At 28.2% G+C, this 21,684-nt stretch overlaps 2 protein-coding genes across 6 annotated transcripts in view; one reads left to right on the top strand and one right to left on the bottom strand.

Annotated features, from left to right (window-relative positions):
* Positions 1-245: 245 nt before the first annotated feature.
* LOC111618671 (gamma-glutamylaminecyclotransferase-like) lies at positions 246-11,128 on the top strand. 5 transcript variants are annotated; one of them, XM_023360231.1, is made up of 4 exons: positions 246-267; positions 474-511; positions 2,734-2,945; positions 6,667-7,037. In XM_023360231.1, the coding sequence occupies exons 2-4, from the start codon at positions 478-480 to the stop codon at positions 6,982-6,984; spliced, it is 564 nt and encodes a 187-aa protein (XP_023215999.1). In that variant the 5' UTR covers positions 246-267; positions 474-477; the 3' UTR covers positions 6,985-7,037. The 5 variants fall into 5 exon arrangements, with proteins under 5 accessions (XP_023215999.1, XP_023216000.1, XP_023215998.1 ...); XM_023360232.1 differs by lacking the exon at positions 246-267 and adding an exon at positions 10,865-11,128 and having other exon boundaries at positions 274-511; positions 6,667-6,926; XM_023360230.1 differs by lacking the exon at positions 246-267 and adding an exon at positions 274-387.
* Positions 11,129-15,494: 4,366 nt separating this feature from the next.
* The window catches only part of LOC111618670 (protein CDV3 homolog), a 22,193-nt gene continuing 16,003 nt past the window's right edge, over positions 15,495-21,684 (bottom strand). The window contains exons 3-5 of the mRNA XM_023360228.1: positions 18,968-19,110; positions 17,653-17,842; positions 15,495-16,477 (exon numbers count right to left, since the gene is read on the bottom strand). Of these exons, the coding sequence (XP_023215996.1) occupies positions 16,354-16,477; positions 17,653-17,842; positions 18,968-19,110 (457 nt within the window). The 3' untranslated portion in view covers positions 15,495-16,353. The remainder of the gene's footprint in view (positions 16,478-17,652; positions 17,843-18,967; positions 19,111-21,684) is intronic.

Below are 21,684 nucleotides of genomic sequence, written 5' to 3'. Positions count from 1 at the left end.
AAACGTCATCACCGCAGAGCATGCGCACTGAGCGAGATTACTACTATTCGAACGATTCGTTACTAACGTGTTTAACTCGTTTGACTTTACGAACGTAACCTTGGTACTGTGACAAGTAGATTAGTAGAAAAGTACTACGTAAAACAACGCCTAGTACAAAAATAGCCCAAAAGTAGCCAAGTGCTCGAGCAGTTGGCTACTTTTGGGCTACTTTTTAAAAATTATTTGGCTACAAGGGCAAAAAACATCTGGCAACGCTAGTCACATGTTAGAGGACTGATAATTATTTATTCTCTCTCTCTCTCTTTTTTTTTTTTATCTTTTTATTTTTTATTTTCGAGATGATTGATATAAGTTATTATAAGATATTCTTATAAGTTATTTTATGTAATTTACCTACTTCCTATAACATAAGTAGTATATTGTTCATTCATTTATTTATGTAAATAATTTAAAATTTTCTCTCTAATCAGCTGGATGTTCTTAAGGTTTCCTATACAAATCTTTAAAAGTAAGTAAATAGGTAAAATAATAATTGTCAGATTTCATAAGACTAATGGGTTAATCTTTACCTATGTGCACCGTCATGGCCGCACAGTGGTGATCCAAGTTCTAACCTAACTTAACCTATTCTAATAAATTACCAATAATTTGTTTGGTAATTTGGTAATTTATTAGAATAGGTTAAGTTAGGTTAGAACGTGGGTCCCCACAGTGTGGCCATGACGGTGCACATAGGTAAAGATTGACCGACTAATGTAACTTACAATTCTTAGAAGATGGTATGGTCACAAGTGGAGAATTCTGTAAATTGAAATTTTGACCTCCCCTTAATTTGATCATGCTTCAAACAGAAAATGCAAGAAGATTGAATCTCCATTCTCTAGTTTTTCGGACGAAATATCTGAAACATAGTATATATTGGATTTTTATGCTTTCCTAGTGTGTGATCTGATAGTGATAGGTTAGGATTGAAACTACATCATAACCATATAAATCAAAAGTAGAGATGGGCAGTAGTTAACTACTAATGTAATTAAATTACATAATTATCTACTCTCAATGTACTACTTTAACTATTACTTACAATTACTATCCTAATTTAGTAATTAAACTACTAAGTTAAGTACATGTTCAGTTTCAATTATTAAGCAGAACATACATCTTGATTTTTATGAAAATTGATTCAAGTTAACAAGCTTGGTTCAATGTTTTTACTTGTTTTTGAGCAATTGTAGCATTTGAAATTTGGTTATTATTAATTTGAATTTTAAATCAGGTTTCACTAATATTTTACCATGCATATATGTAAGAAAATATGTTTTATTATGTAAGTATATTTTTAGTTTGTTTTGTACTCATATCAAGTCATTACTTCTTAAATTGGTTGGCAGGAATTTTCAAGTAAAATTTGAAACTTAGGGTACATTCGTAAAGTTGAATGAGTTAAACGAGAATGATGTCATTGTTATTCTTATTTCGTTAGACTTTTTGACCAATTCATTTATAAATAAATGGCTTTTTCTAAAATCAAAGATATGAATGTTGCTAGTGCAGCATTATTCAAAATATTTTTTTTAGATTGCTTCGGTTGGACAGTTATTACTATCATTTTATCTTTTAATTCACAATTTAAACACTCGAATAGATTCAGAAACATCGATATCGTCAGGCATCGTTTTCTTAACGAAGTAAACTAACTCTTTCCTTCATGAACTTTGTTAGTTCAAAACATCATTACTGCAGAGCATACTCACTGATAGAGACTACTACTTTTTGACCAATTTGTTACTAACACATTTAACTCGTTCGACTTTACAAATGTACCCTTAGACCATGATAGTTTGAGTGTGTTACACAATTACTAGCATGTAAAGAATGCATTTTTAGAATACAACACTATTGCCAGTAGTGCTGCAGTGAAACATCTATTTTCCTTGTTGGGACATAAAACATAGACTGCAGAATGCTGGATGAAAAATTTGAAAACTTGTATTCTGAGCCATCTGTTAAAAAAAAAAAAGCTTTAGAAGTGTGGGATAATAAAGATGAAATGAAAACAAAGATATTATTTTAATCCAGTCTAATATATTTTTTCTATTTATGAATAGTTTAAATGTAGTTAACTAGTAGTTTTGACTATTTTATAAAAATAAAGTGTGTACTGTAAAGTTCACACTTTATTTTTATACTCTATACTCTACTGTAAAGTTCAGTACATTAGAGTACTGTATAGTAACTATATAGTATAATTTGACTACTAGTTAAATTACATTGCCTACATAATGTAACTTAACTACTATTTATTAGTTAGTGCTCATCATTACTTGAGAATGAGAGTTCAGCCAGCTCTTTTATATTTATCATGGACAAAAGAAAGGATGAGCCAAAGGGGAGATCAAAATTTCAATTTACAGAATTCTCCACTCATACCACTGATATTATTCCTCTATAATAAGAGTTCAGATAATTTTCAAAAACTACCAAGTGATATATACTTGGTGCTTTTCTTGGTGCATATCTCCTGCTTTCACTTGGTAAATGCTTGTTAAGAGAGAATTGAATATAGATATAAATGATTCAACTGCCCAATTCGAAATTTGATACAAAAAATTCATGACCGTAAGATAAAAAATTTAAAATATCATAAATGAAGTCAATCATAACATTTTTTATTTTAGCAGGGTTATGATTACACACTTTCTATATTTATATTAGATTTTTGTTTTATAGGAATACATTATTACAGAAATATGGCAGAAAAAAATTTGGTATTTGTCTATGGCACCCTGAAATCTGGAGAACCAAACTATGATATTCTTACTAATGAAGACAATGGGATTTGTAATTATATTGGAAAAGCAAAAACGTATGACAAATGGCCACTTGTAATTGCTTCACGATATAATATTCCTTTCTTGCTATATGCTAAAAATAAAGGAAAGGTATGTTTAGATTATAAACATGTGAAAAAATATATTTTACATTTTTTAATTTACATTGTAATTACATATTTTAATTACATTTTTATCAGATTTAAATTTGATAAATATGAATAATTTTTATTTAAAAACTTTTGAGATCAGATCTATTTTCACATGATAGAACACATTACTAAATGCATATAACATCTCACACAATTGATCTAACAATTTATATTTAATGATTATTTATTTCAGAATAAAATCAAATTCAATTCAACAAACAGTAATAAACAAACTGCTAATGCCATTATAATGTTTTAGATCTTAATTATAAGTTAATGTATAAGATTAAAATATAGTTAATAAGTAACATCATTCAGTTTAACTAAATTATTATTAAAAAATGCATGATGTTCACTTTGAAAAATTTATGAAATAGAAACAAAGCACAATACAAGAAGGTTTTGAATATAAATTTCATTTTATATTTATTCTGTGTATGAAGATCAAATTAATGACAATTTCCAAATCAACAGCAAAAATAACACAAAAATAACAAAACTTGGCAAAAGACAAAAACAAAGGTGCAATGAGTATGCAGTGTTCGCAACTGTTTTTTGCATTATATTCTATAATATTGTTGATAGAGATTACAAAGCAATATAGGCTTTGATTATATATGAATAATGTAAGAACTGCTAAAAAATGAGTTTTGCTAATAGTATTTAAACAATAAATTAAAATGACATCTAAAAGCTAAGAAAGACATCAAATTGGCTCTACAGTCACTTACTATTAAGGAGAAAAATGGAAATGATTTATGCATTGGATAAGGTGAATATCATTCTTAAGTGTGTAAAACATTTAAAATTTGATCCTTCTAAACACAGTTATGACAATAACTAATATACATAACAATTTCTGTGTGCAAATACAGTAAGACCCCGCTTAACACTGCCTTGCTTAACGCAGATTCAATATAACGTGGTCTGCTCGAAGCCTAAAAAAAGCTCAAAATTTAAACTGATTTAAATTATCACAGCATTTCATTGATTGGTATATAATTGATTATTTATGAACACGAACCAATCAGCAAAACATGGCAAAAAAAGTGTACTTTTTTTAAATCTGTTTGTTTGGTGCAATTTTGGAAAAAATATAACATCATGGATGCCATAGGAAATATTGACTTTGCTTGGCAAGAATTAACTGATACATGCACGAATGAAGTATGGAAGAAGTTATGGTTGAAGATACCTAAGAATTCTGAACGAGAAGAGCCTATTGCTGTATCGTTAGGTTGGCCAAACTCAACCTAATCGATATAACAGGACTAGGAGATATAGACGAGCAGGATATTGAGGAGTTACTGCAAGTTTCTGGTGAGAGCCTTACCAACGATGACCTTCAAGAACTGGCAGAACATGGAATTCATGTGGAACTGGAAAATAGAGATTCTGAAAATGAAGAACCCAAAATATTTCTCTACAGATTTCTTAGTAGAAGTTTGGTAAGATAACTGAAATCGTTGATCAAATTGTAGCAAATGGTCCAGATTTTGAAAGGCAAAATGAGGGATTTTGGATGCAGGCTTCTGCTACCGACATTTGCTTAAGGAAAGAAAAAAGCGACAAATAAAACTTCACGACTTTATTACAAAGGAACAAGAATTTCAGAAAAGTCAGGACCTTCATCACAAAAAATGAACTTTACATTTCTGTGTGCATATGCTTATGTGTTATTTAACATATATTATTATACAAATTAATATAAAAATAACTTAAAATTAAAGTAAAATTTGTTTATTTTTGGTCACGTGTTTCCCTATCCCTATTTATTCTGTTAAAATGACCTCATTTAATGCTGTTTTGCTTAGCTCTTTGTTGTCTAGGAATACATCCCCCACGTTAAGTGGGGTCTTACTGTACTTTATCTTAATACCAATGACCATATTCAAGATATGAAGTAATGGAAAAATTTTATGCCATGGATTGTCACCGTGAATTAAAACATTTCTGCCACTTGAGCTCAAACTGCCTTAATTCCATAAAGTGATTATAAAATAACCATAATTTGTTATAAAAATTAAGTTATAGAGGTCAATTTTTGTACTGAAAGAACCAATTGTATTTGAATAAATTAAAATTTTTCTTCATTTTATGAACATTGGACTGGGAATCTAACACACTTATGAAATAAGGCCTTCTTGCATTCAATTAGGATCAATACTCAATGGATCAGATGGGGGTCAAGCTAGCATAACTGGGGTAATATAATAAATGGAAAATGCAGATTTGAAACCTCATTCTTTTCTTCCAATTATTCTAAATTAGATTATTTATATTGATAGATGAACTGCCTACCTTTAGGCCAGATTATATATTTAGTCCAAAAAATCTGGCAATTAGGTATTTGGTTACTATTGATAAATGAGTAAATAAATGATTGTTAATGTAAATGGTCATCAGTATCAAAATTTAAAAATTAAAATTGTCTTGTCATTTTAAGTTCAATCATATCTTTGTATATTATGTGTAAATGACCAAGGTACTTACTCGGTACAAAGTCCACCATCTAGGTGGAATGAAGGAATAGCTACACACATAAAAAGAAAAAAAGGATAACAGAAAATTTTATGATGATGCAGTATTTGAAAATAAATTCCTGTTTCTTCACAGAAATGTAAATATAGACACAAATAAACACAAGTATATTGAAGGGCATTTGAAACACTGCAGTTAATTCACTGTATGAACCAGCTTTTGCAATGTGTCTGTTAGTAATGTTGGACTGATCCTTTCAAAACTATGATTATTGTTTTCATCTTAAAATGAATGTAATTTTCAAAACAACATTCATAAAACACATCTTGATTTTTCATGTAATAATAAAGTCTAGTTTTCACTTATAAAATAGTATAATATTCTGTAAATATTGTAGAAATATCACAGAAAATCATAGTTACTATTTGAAGAAGAAACAAATAGAAAACAAAGTGTTTTATAACATTTTCAGAAAACACTTGAGATGTAATGTCTGTTTTGCAGAAGACAAATTCAAGTAATGTCCATTATTAGTGCATTGAAATGACATGAGAATTCCAAATTAGTAGTAGCATGGTTGATAATATAATGACAAGCAAATAATTTATCATCGTGTTCTGGATTCATTCCTTTTTATGCACTTTTTCAAAAGTTAAATATTGTTGGATATCTAAAAAGTTACTAATATAATGGTATGTTTACATTTCATTGTAAGCAATTTGACATATATGGGTTTGTTGTCTACCATATTAACCTTTCAATATCTTTATTTACAACTATTGCTTTCTGTTGGCTATCAAGCTTCTATTTCTGTGTGCACAGTAGAAAAATAAAATATTTTTAACTTTGTTTTCTAGACTGTGATATGGAAACAAAATTTTTATTTTCTGTTTCTGCATTGTTTTTCCACAGTAATTTTTTTCTTTTAGTGGGGATGAAGCTTTAAATATTTTTTCATGTCAATTTACTAGATTCACTTGCCAAGTGGTAGTGAAATTGGTTGTACAACATATCTATTAAAAATTTCCATTAATTAGAATATTAGTTTCAAAATAATAATTATTTAGCAATAATGTTTAACAACAACTAAGCTAACAAATTAGAAATACATTTTTAAATAATAAAATAATTTGTTATAAAATTTTACATATTTTTTCTTTCTTTTATGATTGAGATGATTAAAAATTCTCTTTTCACAGCATGTTATAGGTGAACTGTATTTAGTAGATGATGTAATGCTTAAAAAAATGGATGAATTAGAATGCCATCCAACATATTATGAACGAAAAGAAGAAAATGTTCAGGTCTTAGAAAGCAAGGACAAAACATATTGTACAGATGGAAAGACTTTAAAGCCATGGATTTATTTCTTGACAGAATATAAATCTTATATGATGGAACTTCCACATTTAGAGGAATATTCATCTGAAGGATCTCATGGCTTAAAATATGTTTCAAGGTATAACAGAACTGGCCCACCATATATTTTAGAATGTAAAAATATTCAGCTTGATTAAGCCTTATTTTCTATATAAAAATTATAAATATAAAATAAAATATTTTAATAACTTAGTTGTGATAAAATTTATTATCAACAAATATAAATATTGTTTATTATATTAAGATTTATAAATAATATAATTCTCTATACAATTTCATAATATATTGCTTTATATGTTGTAAAAATATACCAAACTATAAACTATTTTATTTTTAAAAATTTGTATTAAATTTTATTATACAGAATTATTAAATTCTGTATAATAAAATAGTTTAAATTTATATCAAAGCAATCAGTTTTAACTTGTATGAGGGTGAATCAGAAAGAAAAGACAACTTCCAGATACTGTAATAGCTTTATTTCCATTGATGGAGAACAAATGCATATGCCACTTTTCTACATAGTCCCCTGCACAGTGGTATTGTTTGATGAGCTTCTTCATCCCTTCTAAAAAGAAGCTTTTTGTTTGCTCACAAAGCCATGTCTGCATCACTTTTTGAACCTCACCATCTGAGCTGAATCTGTGACTGCATAGTGTCCTTCAAAGGGCCAAAGATGTGGTAATCACGTGGTACTAGATCAGGACTGTAAGGGGGATGCAAATGCAATTCAAATCCAAGCCATTATGCAGTCTGTACCGTTGCTGTAAGCAGCTGTGTGTTGTTGTGGAGCAGTAGTACTTCTTTAGACAGTAGTCTGCATTGTTTTTGGTGAATTGCAGGTTTCAATTAGTCTTGTAGCAAAGCACAATACGTTGCACTGTTTACAGTTTCACCATGTGCTTAGAATACCATCAGATCAACGCTCTTTTGAGATACACAGGACTGTATATCTCAAAAGAGCATTAGCATCAGTTTCTTGCAGGATGGTTGTTTGAATTTCTTTCAAACAGGGAATGACAGATGTTTCCACTTCATGCTTTGTCTCTTGCTCTCTGGTTCATAGTGGTGTACTCATATGTTGCCTGTCACAATTTGTTCCAAGATACCAGGATCTTCATAGCATTGGAGAAACTGGTTTGCAACATCTATGCACTGCTGCTTATGCTGAGCTGTAAGCTGTTTCAGCACACACCATACAGATACTTTAAGGACATTTTGTATTTCAAGAGCAAGAACTTAAGTCTTAATAGAATGATATTAGATTAGCAAAACATACAGATTAAAAATTGAAATTTAAAAATTAATATAATAAATTCAAATGTATTTTAAAATTTTATTACATTTGGATTTACTATTTTTAAAAAATTTATTGGCATATCTGAAGGTGATAAAATTATATACAGAACTCTAAGATGACATAACAGAAAGATAGTGACATAATAAAAGACTGAAAAGGACATGCAGATACAAAACTGGCTAGACTTTGCATTCATTGGCTTCTCCAGGCCCTTGTGCCAAAAAACCCCAAAACCAGCCATAAAATTTATTTTAATTTGGAAAAAACACAAGAATGTAAAAGAAATTGTTATATGTAAGTTTTTCATTGATCTGTATATAGAGGTAAATATGTCATGTACAGTACATACAGATAATAAAACATGTTTATTGTGATAGTTTATTTCAGATTGAAAATGTATAGAAATATGTAACAATTTATTAAATTACAACTATACATATTTTTAAGACTTAAAGATTCAACTGTAACACATATATGAAGTTATTAGAATATTTCTTATATTAACTTAAATATTCTAATAATTATATATATTTTTGAATGTTATGGAAATTAATAAGTAGTTTTCTTGCACTTAATATCTTTGTTTTTGGACATTATCTCTATTAAATCATGTTTTTCATTGGATATCATGAATGATTTTCTCTTCTTAGATGTCATAATTCACACTTTAACTTCTGATAACCTCACAAAAATAATGAAATAAACACATTCATAAATAATGGCAAGAGATTGTGATTGTTATAATTTAATGATGAAAGAATAATGTATTCACTGATGTGCACACTCATACTAGTCATTAATTTCACCCTCACTTTAAATACTAAATAATGTATTCACTCATCTTCAATTGAGTAAGAAATAAAACAGTGTAAGGTAAGGGTGAATGGCTCTTGAGGGATATTTCTAAATTCCACTTGGTCATTTGTTAGTTCTGCAATGTTATATGAAGTGACACTTGTGTAAGCAGTCAGCATTATAAACACTAGTTTTGGTTTTGTTTTTAAAACCACAAGTGTTGTCTATACAATGTTGCTATAAATACATTTTTAGCCACTTTGATTATAAAAGTCTTTACAATTAATATTTTATTAGTCTGCTACACTTTAGATACAGGGAGGAATGATGATAAACATACATTGTTATCTAATGGCCAAACTTTTTCTTCCTATAGCCTAAATATTTATGATTTTTTTAAACAAAGAAACTCATAAAAATTAATGATGCAACAAATAGTATATTCAGCTTCAGGCTGAATACCGAATATTCAGCCAGGAGTGTGGATGAATAGCTGAATATTCAGCCAAACTATTTGGCTTGATTAACACATGTACGAAAATTGGCGTGCAAACCGCATTATGGCAGGATCGCAAACCCTGCTCTATATTAGCCCGCTATCACTAACGCTTCATCAATCACGTTAATTCTTGACAGTTGTAGTGGAGAGACATGAGCGTCATGGCAGTATGTGATAAGTGATTATATCAAATGTGGATAAGAATGAAATGACCTACACGTGTAAATAATGGAAAAAGAATAGAGAAGGACTGCGAAGTGAAAATGTGAAAATAAATATGAAATTGAGTTGATAACATAATTGAACAAGTCGAGACAACTTATTGGCATGAAATTCATGGCTGTCAATGCCAAATAATTGTTCTCATAGATTTCGGAAAACTAAATGCTTGTAATGAGTCACTTAATGTGCATGGGCAAAAGCTTGGGGCCATTCAGGTTACCAAGCTGTCTGGAACTTAAGTTATGATAAATAATTTTGTACAATGAAACAAAAAAGTTAATTTTCAAGTTTATAATAATAGATGATTTCATAAAAATGCTTTACAGATCATTAATTATTATTATTTTCACATTTTATGACTCAAGTTTTGATCTAATGTGCCCACGCAGTAAAAATTTTCATACAAATTTTTTACCCCTTTTCACCCCTTTAGGGTTGAATTTAGTAAAATCTTTTCTTAGCATGCCTACACTTTACAAAAGGAACACACCCTCAAATTTTTAAGTTTCTGGTGCCAGTAGTTTTGGCTCTGTGTTAATTATTTTATCAGGACTTGTTCTTTTATATGAGAGTATGTAGATGACTAAACTACATAAGTAGGTAGTTTTCATTTGATTTGTTACCTTTTTTTGATCTCTTAAAAAAATAACTTTTCCTTTGATCTTTTACATAAACAAGCAAAAAATTGCACTTTCTCGAACTTGAGATGTATGATCATCATTAATAAAAGTTACCAAAATGATTAATTTACTGTGTATTTGTTATTTCTTACTACTGTTTTTAGGTATTCGGTATTTGGCCGAATAGTGATTACATATTTGATATTCAGCGAAATAGTGAAACATAGGCCAAGTACTGAATAGTAACCGAATATTCATTGCGTCATTAATAAAAATCTTTTATTTGTTAAAATGGTTTCTAGTAGCTTTTCCAAAATTACAATGTATATGAAGATATTTAACAAGAATTACTTTTAGATTTATAGAATCTTGACAATTTAAATTTTGTTATTAGTAAAATTATTGTTTGAAATAAATAATTTAGATTTTTATTTGGATAAACAGGAAGTAACTGTTAAAAATAAAAAAAAAGTGAATCTTAGAAATTTTTTTCCTTGGATTTTATTTGTATTATATTTCAAGTAGATATAATTTAGATTCAAGATAAATTATTTATTTACCTACAAATCTTTTTATTGCAGTGAAGATACTTCTAGCATAGATGATATATAAAAAGGAATATTAAAAGTGGAATAAATCAGTTTTTGTTTAATAATCTCCCAAAGAAATTCCAAATATTGTACAATGCATGTATTATTATTTACAAAAAGTGGAACATAGCATTTCTGTAAAATGTTTACTCACAGGAAAACAGGTCAAATAGCATTTTAAGAATTGTTAAACTTTGTAGGAAATTATTTTATGTAAGATATATAAAGAAAATAAATTCATAATTAAAATGTTAATGTTTGATTTTCTTATTCAAATTTATATTTGAAATGATTAACTCATAACAATGCTGTCATGCAACAAGAACAGCTTTATTTTTTATTATACTATTGTATTATAAGCAAGTAAAATTATGAAAGGATAAGCAAATAATGATAAATCTACATGAAGATTAACATTACAACTTGGACTGGCTCAATGGTGGAGGCAATGAGGTAATTCCCTCAAGTAGCAAAACATTCAATAATGTTCAAAAAGGAGAAAAAACAAGCTGAATACAGTGAAGTTCCATAAAAATAATTTGAAGTTGTTTATAAATAGTTCATACAAGAGTGTTATTACTAAAGGTATCTGTATTGACATCCATTCTGGAAGCGGGCAGTCAGTTTTGCCTCAGGTTTAAGAAACCATTCAGCCAGCATTGACTACTAAATGTGGCCAGTAAATTAAGATTCTCATATGAATTTCTATTGTAGCATTTGATATCTACTTCAACAGCAGTATTAACTATTATAAATACTGAATGGAAAATTTTCAGCTGATGTCAACAAATTTTAAGGTATGAAGACATTTTCAAAAATGCAATTGTCAACATTTGGACCGTTTATTTTGAAAGTGGTGTAAGTCCATTTTTTCTTCTTTCGAGATATTTAAACATTTGCATTTTAGTTGATTCAAAAATATAAATAAAGTGTAATAAGTTTGACAATGTTTTTATGACTTTAGAAATATATAAGTTGATTGCATAAAGATTTCTATGTGAATTTAACTAAACTAATATATTCTTTCTGGGCCATAAATGGACTTACACCACTTTCATAATTACTAAACTGTAAAATTCATTAAATTTCTATTATGTAAAACTCAATGTCACTTGAAACACATTGCGTTTTATTCTGATTTTGTTCATATATAATAACAAGAAATAAAATAGTATTGTTTATTCTGAACATTAAAAATATTTACTTATTGTTAAACTATTTTATGATAAATTTATCATTATTATGAGCTTACCATTAGACACTGCTTTTCATTTAGATTCATTACATGGATTTTTTTCTAGTCCATCAAATTGTACATTTGTTGGTAATATTTACAGTTTTACTCTTCTGTTGTAAGGGGCTGTCTTTAAATGATGTCCACACTGAAAGGGAGGGAGGGGTTAAGACAAGTTGGACAAGGAGGGTTGAGTATTAGTGGACATCCATTTATTTCATTAAATTTTATACAATATGCATTTTATTATATTTATTTCAAAGTTTCTTGTATGTTTCATTTCTACTTATGGTATCTATCATTCATAAAGTGATGAAGGTTTTAACAGGGATAGAGTTATGTTGGACATCCATAGAGGGAAAGGGGTTACAAAAACTTGGACAAACTGGGACAAGAGGGAAAAGTAAACATTTCAAGAAAAATGCACATGTAATTTATGGATAGCCCAAGTGCTTAGACTGTAGAAAATGGACTTATACCACTTTCAAAATCAATGGTTATGCAATGTCATTTATCGATAAATTTTCAATTGATCAAAGCTTATGGTTATTTTAAAATGTTAAGTGTGAATTGTTTATAAATAAAAAGTTCACACTAAATTGTATGTATATTATGTGTTTTCTCAATTTTTTCCAAAAATGGACTTACACCACTTTCAAAATAAACGGTCCATTTATTGTTATTGGTAGCAACACAATTTGATTGAAAATATAACTATCACTATGCAATGTGATTTGGGTCCAATGGGAATTTTTTGGAAATCTTGATTATAATTACATTAGGTTTTTGAAATAACTTATTCTGTTTTAAAGAAAATAAATCAGAAATTTTTAACTATTGCTTGAATTCTATTAATTATCATCAAAAATGATTTCTTCACTTTTTGACAAAACTTCAAAATAATTTTATAATCAGTTTCTTCTAAACAGGCTGAGTTGTTACAAACTGAGTCTTCATTAATTTTAATTTAAATCATTACATATGTATGTTTAGTCAAATGGTGTTTTTTTTTATGTGTTATTAGAGAAATTACTGACTCATGGGCAATTACATGGATGTTTTGTCCACTTCATGTTTGTTACAGAAAAAAAGCAGACATTTGATCACACTTGACATTTTCCACCAAAGTATTCCATCCAATAGCATATGATATTAGAATTACCAACCAATTTCTAATTCTTCCAAAATTTTCATCCATATGTTACTATTTAAAATTGTATCATAATATTCTCTCCAAGACCAGTTATATAAAAGTAGATCTTATGACAAACCTCATTGAGTTGGTGGAAATAAGTCATAACTTTTGATCAGAAAAATTTTCTATAAGCTATTGATCAATTTCATCTATGTGTAAGCATCCATATCTGTCAAAAATAATAGATTCATCTACTCATTCCATTCTGCAGTTTCAACATATGGCACAAACTTGCATAGCTACAGTCCAATTACAATCAATTTTTCTGCATGAAGCTATATAGTGGAAATCAGCCTTTATGATACTATGGTAATAAAAACGTTTCACTTAATCACCTGTGGGCAATTAAGTGTGGCTGTTTACATGTGTGATTATATGAGAATTTGTGGAATGTTTATTATACCAACATAACCATCTGAAAATTATCTTTAATCTGCATTTAGTTTGAGATTCCTTTTCAAAGTTTAAATTTTGGATTTGAAACTCATGACAACTGCAAATATATTTTTTGTTATTAAGTTTAATTCATCAGATAAATATATCTATCAAAATGTTCTTATGAGCATAAATATTTTTTGATTTGTATAATATTAGATTTTAAAACAAAAAATTCATTATGTTGCTAGTCTATTAAAAGAAAAAAGAGCAAGATAAAGAAAACAAATGCTTTGAAATGTAATTACAAAGGGGGAAAAAATAAGACTGTTTCTATGAAAGAAAATAAATGGCAAGTTTTTAACTCTCAACTTTTTCCTACAGAAATAGCTTTTACTTTATCTACAGTTTAATTATAATCATGAGATTTTTGTATATGCATTCTTTGATTATCTAGCTTTAAAAATATCAGTGTGTACTTTGAAACAATATTACAAAATATTAACTTTGACAATAGTCACAACGACAATATGTTAATCTTTAGTTCTGATTTTTTATTGCAATTTCCACACTATTGCTATTTTATATTTAGTACCTTTTATAACAAAATTTTCTGTCATGAGTATTAAGTCAACAGCTTTAAATATTGGAATTCATTAAGAAATTAAAACAATGAATTTTTAGGAATACATTACATTGTGTAATATTAAAATTTGACTGTTAAAAAAATGACTGAAAATTATGTACATTGTAATAAGTGATAATGGGTTTTACTGTTCTTTTAATCTAGCTAACATAATTCAAAAGAAAGATTCTGAACATGTACTTTGTTATATCTTTAATCACATTTAAGAATTAGAATATGAAAGGGATGCATAAAAATTTAAATATTACATTGCAGAGGATTACATCAAATTTTAAATCTTATTCTACAGAAAATTGTTTTTCATGATTAAAACAGTTTAAATTGACAATAATGATGAAACTTCCATTTATTTTTTTTGGCAACTGTATTAATCATAGTGTGTGTGTATGTTATATTATGCTCTGCTATTATATACAATAATAAAGATAGGTTACACAAGGTAATAGAGAAAGTTTGTCTTTATTTAAATTAAGTAATTAATAGTTATGATTTAAAATAAGGAAAAAGTTTAACTATGTAAATGAAATCAATTTGGATAAAAATTTCATTCTTAAAAATCTACTTGTAACATGGAGGCATGCTATCATTTTATTGGTCTGCTGTCTTATGTTCATGTATCAACAATGTTGCCTCTATTTGGAAGTTTCATGAGTGAAAATTACTACCCTATTGCTCATCCTCCAGACTTTTAATAGCATTTTTCTGGTTTTATATTGATGTGCCTTGTATTTCTTGCTGGAAAGAAAATAAAATTCAATGAATTTTTCAACGTGTGTGTATTTTGACATTTTTACATTTACAATATAGTGTTAGGATACAGAATTATAAAATTCATGTTACTACTAATTGGCAGGAACAAATTCAGTTGTATATCTGAATTTACATTTAAGATTTTATTATAATTAAACTTCAGTATACATTGAATATTTTTGTTATATTCATTATTAAAATGATTAAGATTTGTTGTAGCAAAGAAGTATACAATGCTTACAATGAAACTAAGCACATTACCTAAAAAATATTAGCATTTCAAATATATAATAGCCTTTGAAATTTTGTGAGTAAATGCACTTTTTCATTTATAAGAAATTCATAAATGTTTATAAAATTAAATTTGAAACAGCAAAAAAATAAATAATACCACAAATATACAATGGGCTATTTTTTATTTAGATTATTTTTGCAAAAAGTACAAATTTTTAAATGTTTATACATATTTATAATCATTTAATATTTTTTGATTTTAAATCTGTTTCTATATACACTGTCCTAGTTTGAAATTTTGACAGTATCTGTACAAATATTTAACCAATTTGTATTTTAATTATAATTATACATATTTATATACTGTGATAAAGCCCAACACATTTCATCTTTCAATTAATATGTTAAAGAAAATTTTCTTAAATATGATCAAATTACAGAATTTTATACATTATTGAATTTTTTGTGTATATTCTTGTGCCAAAACAAATATACAAGTACACTAACATGCTTATAATTTTTTGTTCTCTGATTGTATTTCTGTACATAAATCTAAATCATAGTAGTTTTATATATATATAATATTTATGTTTTTTTCCTATGCAACATTACAATTAAACCCAACCATATTTTTTTTTTTATGTGTTTTAACAGATGCATTTTTGACTTATAAATAACAAACACAGATTATTTAAAAAATCTAATATATCCATTCACACCGTCTACAATTAAAATGAAATGAGTCGAAAATTCACTTGAACGGCATTAGTGAAACGAGAGGGAAGGAGATTTTAGTGTTATCAGTAAAAAGTATTGGTTTCCTTCTAATTTTATAATATTGCTACTTTTAGAAAAAGAATAAAAATATCCCTCCAAAAATCACATTGATAACAATAATTGTCCTTTTTCAACAGACTCCTTTGCTTAGATGAATTTTCATAAAATTTTTTTAACTCCCACTTATAGACATGGTCACAGTTTATATTGGAATCTGGGAAAGTGGACAGAATATTTCATAGTTTCATTTTATCTATTACTTCTAATTATTAATTATACTCTCCTTGATGTAGAGCAGCAAATTTGTTTTCCAGATCTAACTGAAGACCTTGCGATGAGACATCTTTGGATTTGATGCCATGTTTAACAGATTGGAAGTTTTTGTCTTGTGTGCTGAAAACAAAAAAAAAAAAAAGTTTATATTTTCATTCAGTAAAATCACTTTATATATAATTTATTAATGAATTCTCTCTCTAGTTATTATTGGCAATTAGATTAGATTTATCTTAAATCTTATATGCTAATATACCATAGAATTTTTCCTTCTCATTACAATGTTTCTTAGTTTTACATATGACATTTTAAAATAATTCTTAGATTTAATTTAATAATTTACAATACTTTTGGAAATACTTTGTCTTACATGAAATTATCATTCATATCTTTATGGTCATCTGAGCATCCTAATTTAGAATAATTAGTTAATATTGAGTTCTAGCTTAAAATTTGCTAACTGAATACTTTCAATTCAATTGAAAAGTATTCATATATTTAATTGACGTAATGGGATATGATTTCATATTTCATAAGTAAAATCTAATGTTTTATATTATTGGTTTATTTGAATGAGAATGATAAATTACATCAAATTGTCAAGTAGGCAGGTTGCTGGAATCTCAGGATAGAAATTTATATCTGTTAATTCTTCAAAATTTTAAAATAATAGTTAATAGAAAAAGTTTCTTAATAGCTTAAGCCAGCGCTGTCCAACTGGCGGCCCGCGGGCCGTATACGGCCCGCCAAATAATTTTTACGGCCTGCGAGTACATTTTACTATGAATAAATTTATGTTACTAAATTATTATTATTAATATTAAAATTATTTTACTATGTGAAAATTTAAATCTAATTTGAATTTAAAGTAGGTACTATTTAGTTTGCGTAACTTCACTTAACCTGGCTGAATACAGCAGCAACCTTCTTGGCCCCCGAAATGTTTGGTGAAGAAAATATGGCCCGCGAGCTATGATAAGTTGGACAGCGCTGGCTTAAGCCATTAACAAAACTAATCAGGATAATTTCTTTAAAATTGCATTGAGTTCAGCTATATTTTTCATGAAAATAAAACCTACACGTAATTATGGATAAAAATGATACATATAATGGAAATATTTTTTTAAGAAGTGTTGTGATAAATGCTAAATTTTTTCAATCAAATATTGTACTTAGTAGTTATTCATTTAGTTTCATTTTACCAATCACTATATAATACATCACTATATAATACATCATTCTTGACAGGCAAATTTACTAGTTCTACATAACAATGAATATAAACAATAATTTACCTTGTCTGAACTCCTTTAGGACTGTCTACAGAAGCTGATAATGATGGAAAGTGAACTTCACTTGAAATTTCTGGAGCAGTTTTAGGATTTCTTTTTGGGCCAACACTTGTACTAGAGTAACGTAAATGAGGTGGTACATATGTACTGGGTTGCTTTCCTTCTTTAACTTCTTCTTCTACTACTATGGTTTCTAAAAAAAGATTAAACTTTGATCATGTAAACAATTTTTATTTATATATTTTCAAACTATTATAATAAAGAAAACCTTAAAAAGAAGTATTCAAATTTCAAAAATTCAGATTAAATATTTTTTAAAATAAATTTCAAAATTTTTTACTTTAGCTACTGCCATCCATTTTATCATGATTCTTGCTAAAATACATAAGTCAATAATATTTGGATTTTTCAAATAAATGCAATATAGGAACTTCAAACATTCTATAAATTATGAAATATTTTTAAATATACATTTGAAAAATAATATGACCAACATCAAAATAAACATTACTGTACATTCAACAAATTTTTAAAAGAAAGCATTTTATACAAATACTAGCTGTACCCGTAGCTTTGCTCACACGGATTTTGCAATTTGATAGTGAAGTACCAAGGGAGGGTTATTTCTAAGATTCTCGATCATTAGTTGTTACTAATTTGGTAAAATTACTGATTTTTGTTTGTTTCAAACTATAGTACGCTTTAGAAATACTACAGCACTATCTATTGGTTACTTGACAAAACTATCTTTACTTGTGCATATAATATAATTTGTATATTTTTTATATATTAATACAACTAAGTACTCAAAAAATACAAAATTTATAAAAAAGAAAAGACGACTAAACTGGAAAGTTCTGAAATTCAATATAATATCAATTAAGTACTATAATTTTAAACAAAATCAAAAAATATTTATTAAGATAATGAAATTATAGACAAAAACTTTTAAAAGATAAATTTATTCCATCTGTGCAACAAAGCTACAAAATTTGACCAAAAATATGTTTTCTAATATATACTTTTGTATCCCCTTTTCACCATCTTAAGGGTGGAATGTTGAAAATTAATTTCTTAGCAGTTATCTATCTATGTCATTATAGAAATGCATGGTCAAAATTTCACCTCTTTAGGTTAAGCGGTTTGCTGTGGGTGATGATAATCAATCAGTCAGGACATGCAATTTTATATATATAGATATATACATAATTTTAGTATTTTATAGCATTTGTGGAATAAAATTGGAAAAACTTTATTAACAATTTGTAGTTTTATTCATTTACATAGAATTGTAAATTATGAAAAACAAAAATTTTACCTGAGGCAGGGCTGGCACCTGAGGATGCACCTGATGATGCACTCATTTTCCATGGTCCTGCTACACCATCATTCAGTTTTGAAGATTCACCATTTTCTTCTGCCTGTTGTTCTTTCAATTGTTCTTCTTCCTTTTCCTTTTCACTAAAATAATTAGTGAATTAGAAAGTGTTTCAAAAATTAAAATTAGATACAGTAAAACTTGCAAAAGCTGAAACCTGAATAAGGTAGTGTGGTCATATGCCATAATTTTATAAAGTAATTTTATATATATATATATATTTTTCATTTCCCATTCTTTCTCTGTCCTTTGTTCTCTTGTACTCTCCTTTCTGGAAACGTCTCTCTGTGGGTGGCAACTACTTGTTTGAAAGACAAAAGGAGCAGGTTAGCCCGGAGGCACTAAAAGGAAGATAGAGGGGTCACTTTTGGCAGAGACGTCGAGCTGAGAGGACATTTTTCGTGGAAAGGGTCAAGTTGATCTCGCATCGCCAAGAAGAGAGCAAGAGCGAGTAGGTCTAAGAGCAGATACGAGAGAAGAATCATCGAAGTATGCTAATGTGAGAACACCTCCAGAAGCTTACCGGGAAACCCGAAGTGAGAAAGGAAAAGTTTGAACTCTATGATCATCAGACTTTGTGTTGTCCAGCAGAGAGATCCATGTTGCAACTTCAATCATAAAGTTACTAGCTAAGTTGGGTACCCATTCACATTCAGTTCTATCCTATCAAATACTCCTTCTATCCTTCCCTATAGAATAAGTAGTTCCTAGATAATTAGTTGTAAGTTCATCGTGCTTAATATTGTAACGCTGCGTATTTTTGTAAAGCTGTTCCTTTGTCGCGAGAATTCAGGTTAACATTCCTGTTCGAGTTAATATTCTAGACATTTTGTTCAAGGAGTTGTCGGAATACAAACGAAATCCTGTAAACTTATTGAATACTGGTAAAAAATTTAAGAATTTCCTTTGTCTTATCATATCTCTTTGTGAGACTCATTTTTCACCATGTGCATATGCAACAGTAGAAACCTTCCAGAAGTGGGAAGTTATAATTATTTTACTGAAAAAATATTTAATTAATCTGACAGATGTTCTCCAAAAACCAAAACCTGTGAGATGCACATAGAATCATGCTACTCAAACCTTAATATATGAAAGCATAGATGAAAAAGCTAGAAACTCGTGTTTTGTATTTTTGAATTACAACAAAATAAGAAAACATGAATAATTCAGCAATATTATAAAATCAAAAATAATCTTAAAGGTTGCTGCAGGGTAAATGTAAGAAGAAAAAAAAAAGCTACATTAATAATAAATAAAATAAAAACTAAATTCAGTTAAGTGATAAAGGGGGAATAAATTATACTGGATACTAACCATACCTGCATTATGTGTAAGGTGTATGATAATTCTATATAGTACATGCATTGTTAGACCGTGCATTACATATTTTTAATTAGATGACAAGATTAATTATTATATATATATTTTTTTGAAGTGTGAAAAACATTTTTGGCTTTGTTTTACTGTTGAGCATTTTGTGATTTTTACTGAATATACTTATTGCATGATTTTGTAATTATTTGAAATCTTACTGTCTGTATGATATAAAAACCAACAACAACACATGTTTCTGGTGGATAAATTATAAATAAATAAAGTTATATAAATAATAAATATATATGTAAAACTTAATGATTTAGGACTAAACAGTAGTATAACAAAAAAATAAAAACAAAGGAAACACATGCAATTTAGTTGTTTTGAAAAAAATAAACAAATGGAACTACAGTATACAGATATTATAACATTATATATATGTTACTGTGAAAGACTGAAATTAGAGAATGTTGATATTCTCCGGTGAATGTTGACACATACAAAATACGTTGGTTAAAGTCCAAATATTTGGTTACATTATTATACATTTGAACAATCACCAGTGTATGTCAGCAAGCACAGATAAGCTTTGGTGGAGGTCAAAATGACACCCAAGAAGCCGATGCCAACAGAGGCAACAGTCTGTCGCCAAATCCTTTGTGGGTAGTGGGAAGTAGGACAAGGTCTTTTGATCCCGTGAGGTTGGGATCGGTTTGTCAGGTCAAGTGACAGAGGATGAGAGGGGTCGTCGATATCTGAATAAAAGACACCATTAACAGATCAGTTCGTAATCACGTAATAACATAGTTTGTAATTTGTAAAGAAAAGTTACTCTCCATAGATGATAATTCTTCTCAAGAAATATTGTTGAGAGAAGCAGCTGCAGCTAATTTGAAAAGTGGAGGGCAAGGCTATACACGCTGTCATCACAAAAAGAAGTGTTCCACGAATAAATGCAGTTGTAAAAGCAAGGGACTTTTGAGCAATTCAAAGTGCCTAACAGTTTAAGTTGTAGCAATAAATAAGATTGTATAATGTTAATCACATAATTTATGTGTAAGTTTGTTATTGTATTATTTTCTTTAATGATTAAGAATGTACTGTTTGTTTTAGGTTCAATAGTTTTTTTAGATGTGCTGTTACTTAAGCTTTCTCCTATTTTCACATATTAAAAAGTTGTATTTTTGTTTTAACGTAATAAAAGTATTTTTTATTTAACATTCACCATCAGTGCATGCTGAATGTCGACATTTGCCAGTGTGAGAAACGATGATATTTAACAAATATTTCGTACATACATGAAACGACTGTGTGAATGTTGACATTCGCCAGATATC

This window comes from Centruroides sculpturatus, unplaced genomic scaffold (assembly GCF_000671375.1).
Source record: "Centruroides sculpturatus isolate CEXI.00-Female unplaced genomic scaffold, Cexi_2.0 scaffold116, whole genome shotgun sequence".
Lineage (NCBI taxonomy): Eukaryota > Metazoa > Arthropoda > Arachnida > Scorpiones > Buthidae > Centruroides > Centruroides sculpturatus.
This window is presented reverse-complemented; position numbering and strand designations above follow the sequence as displayed.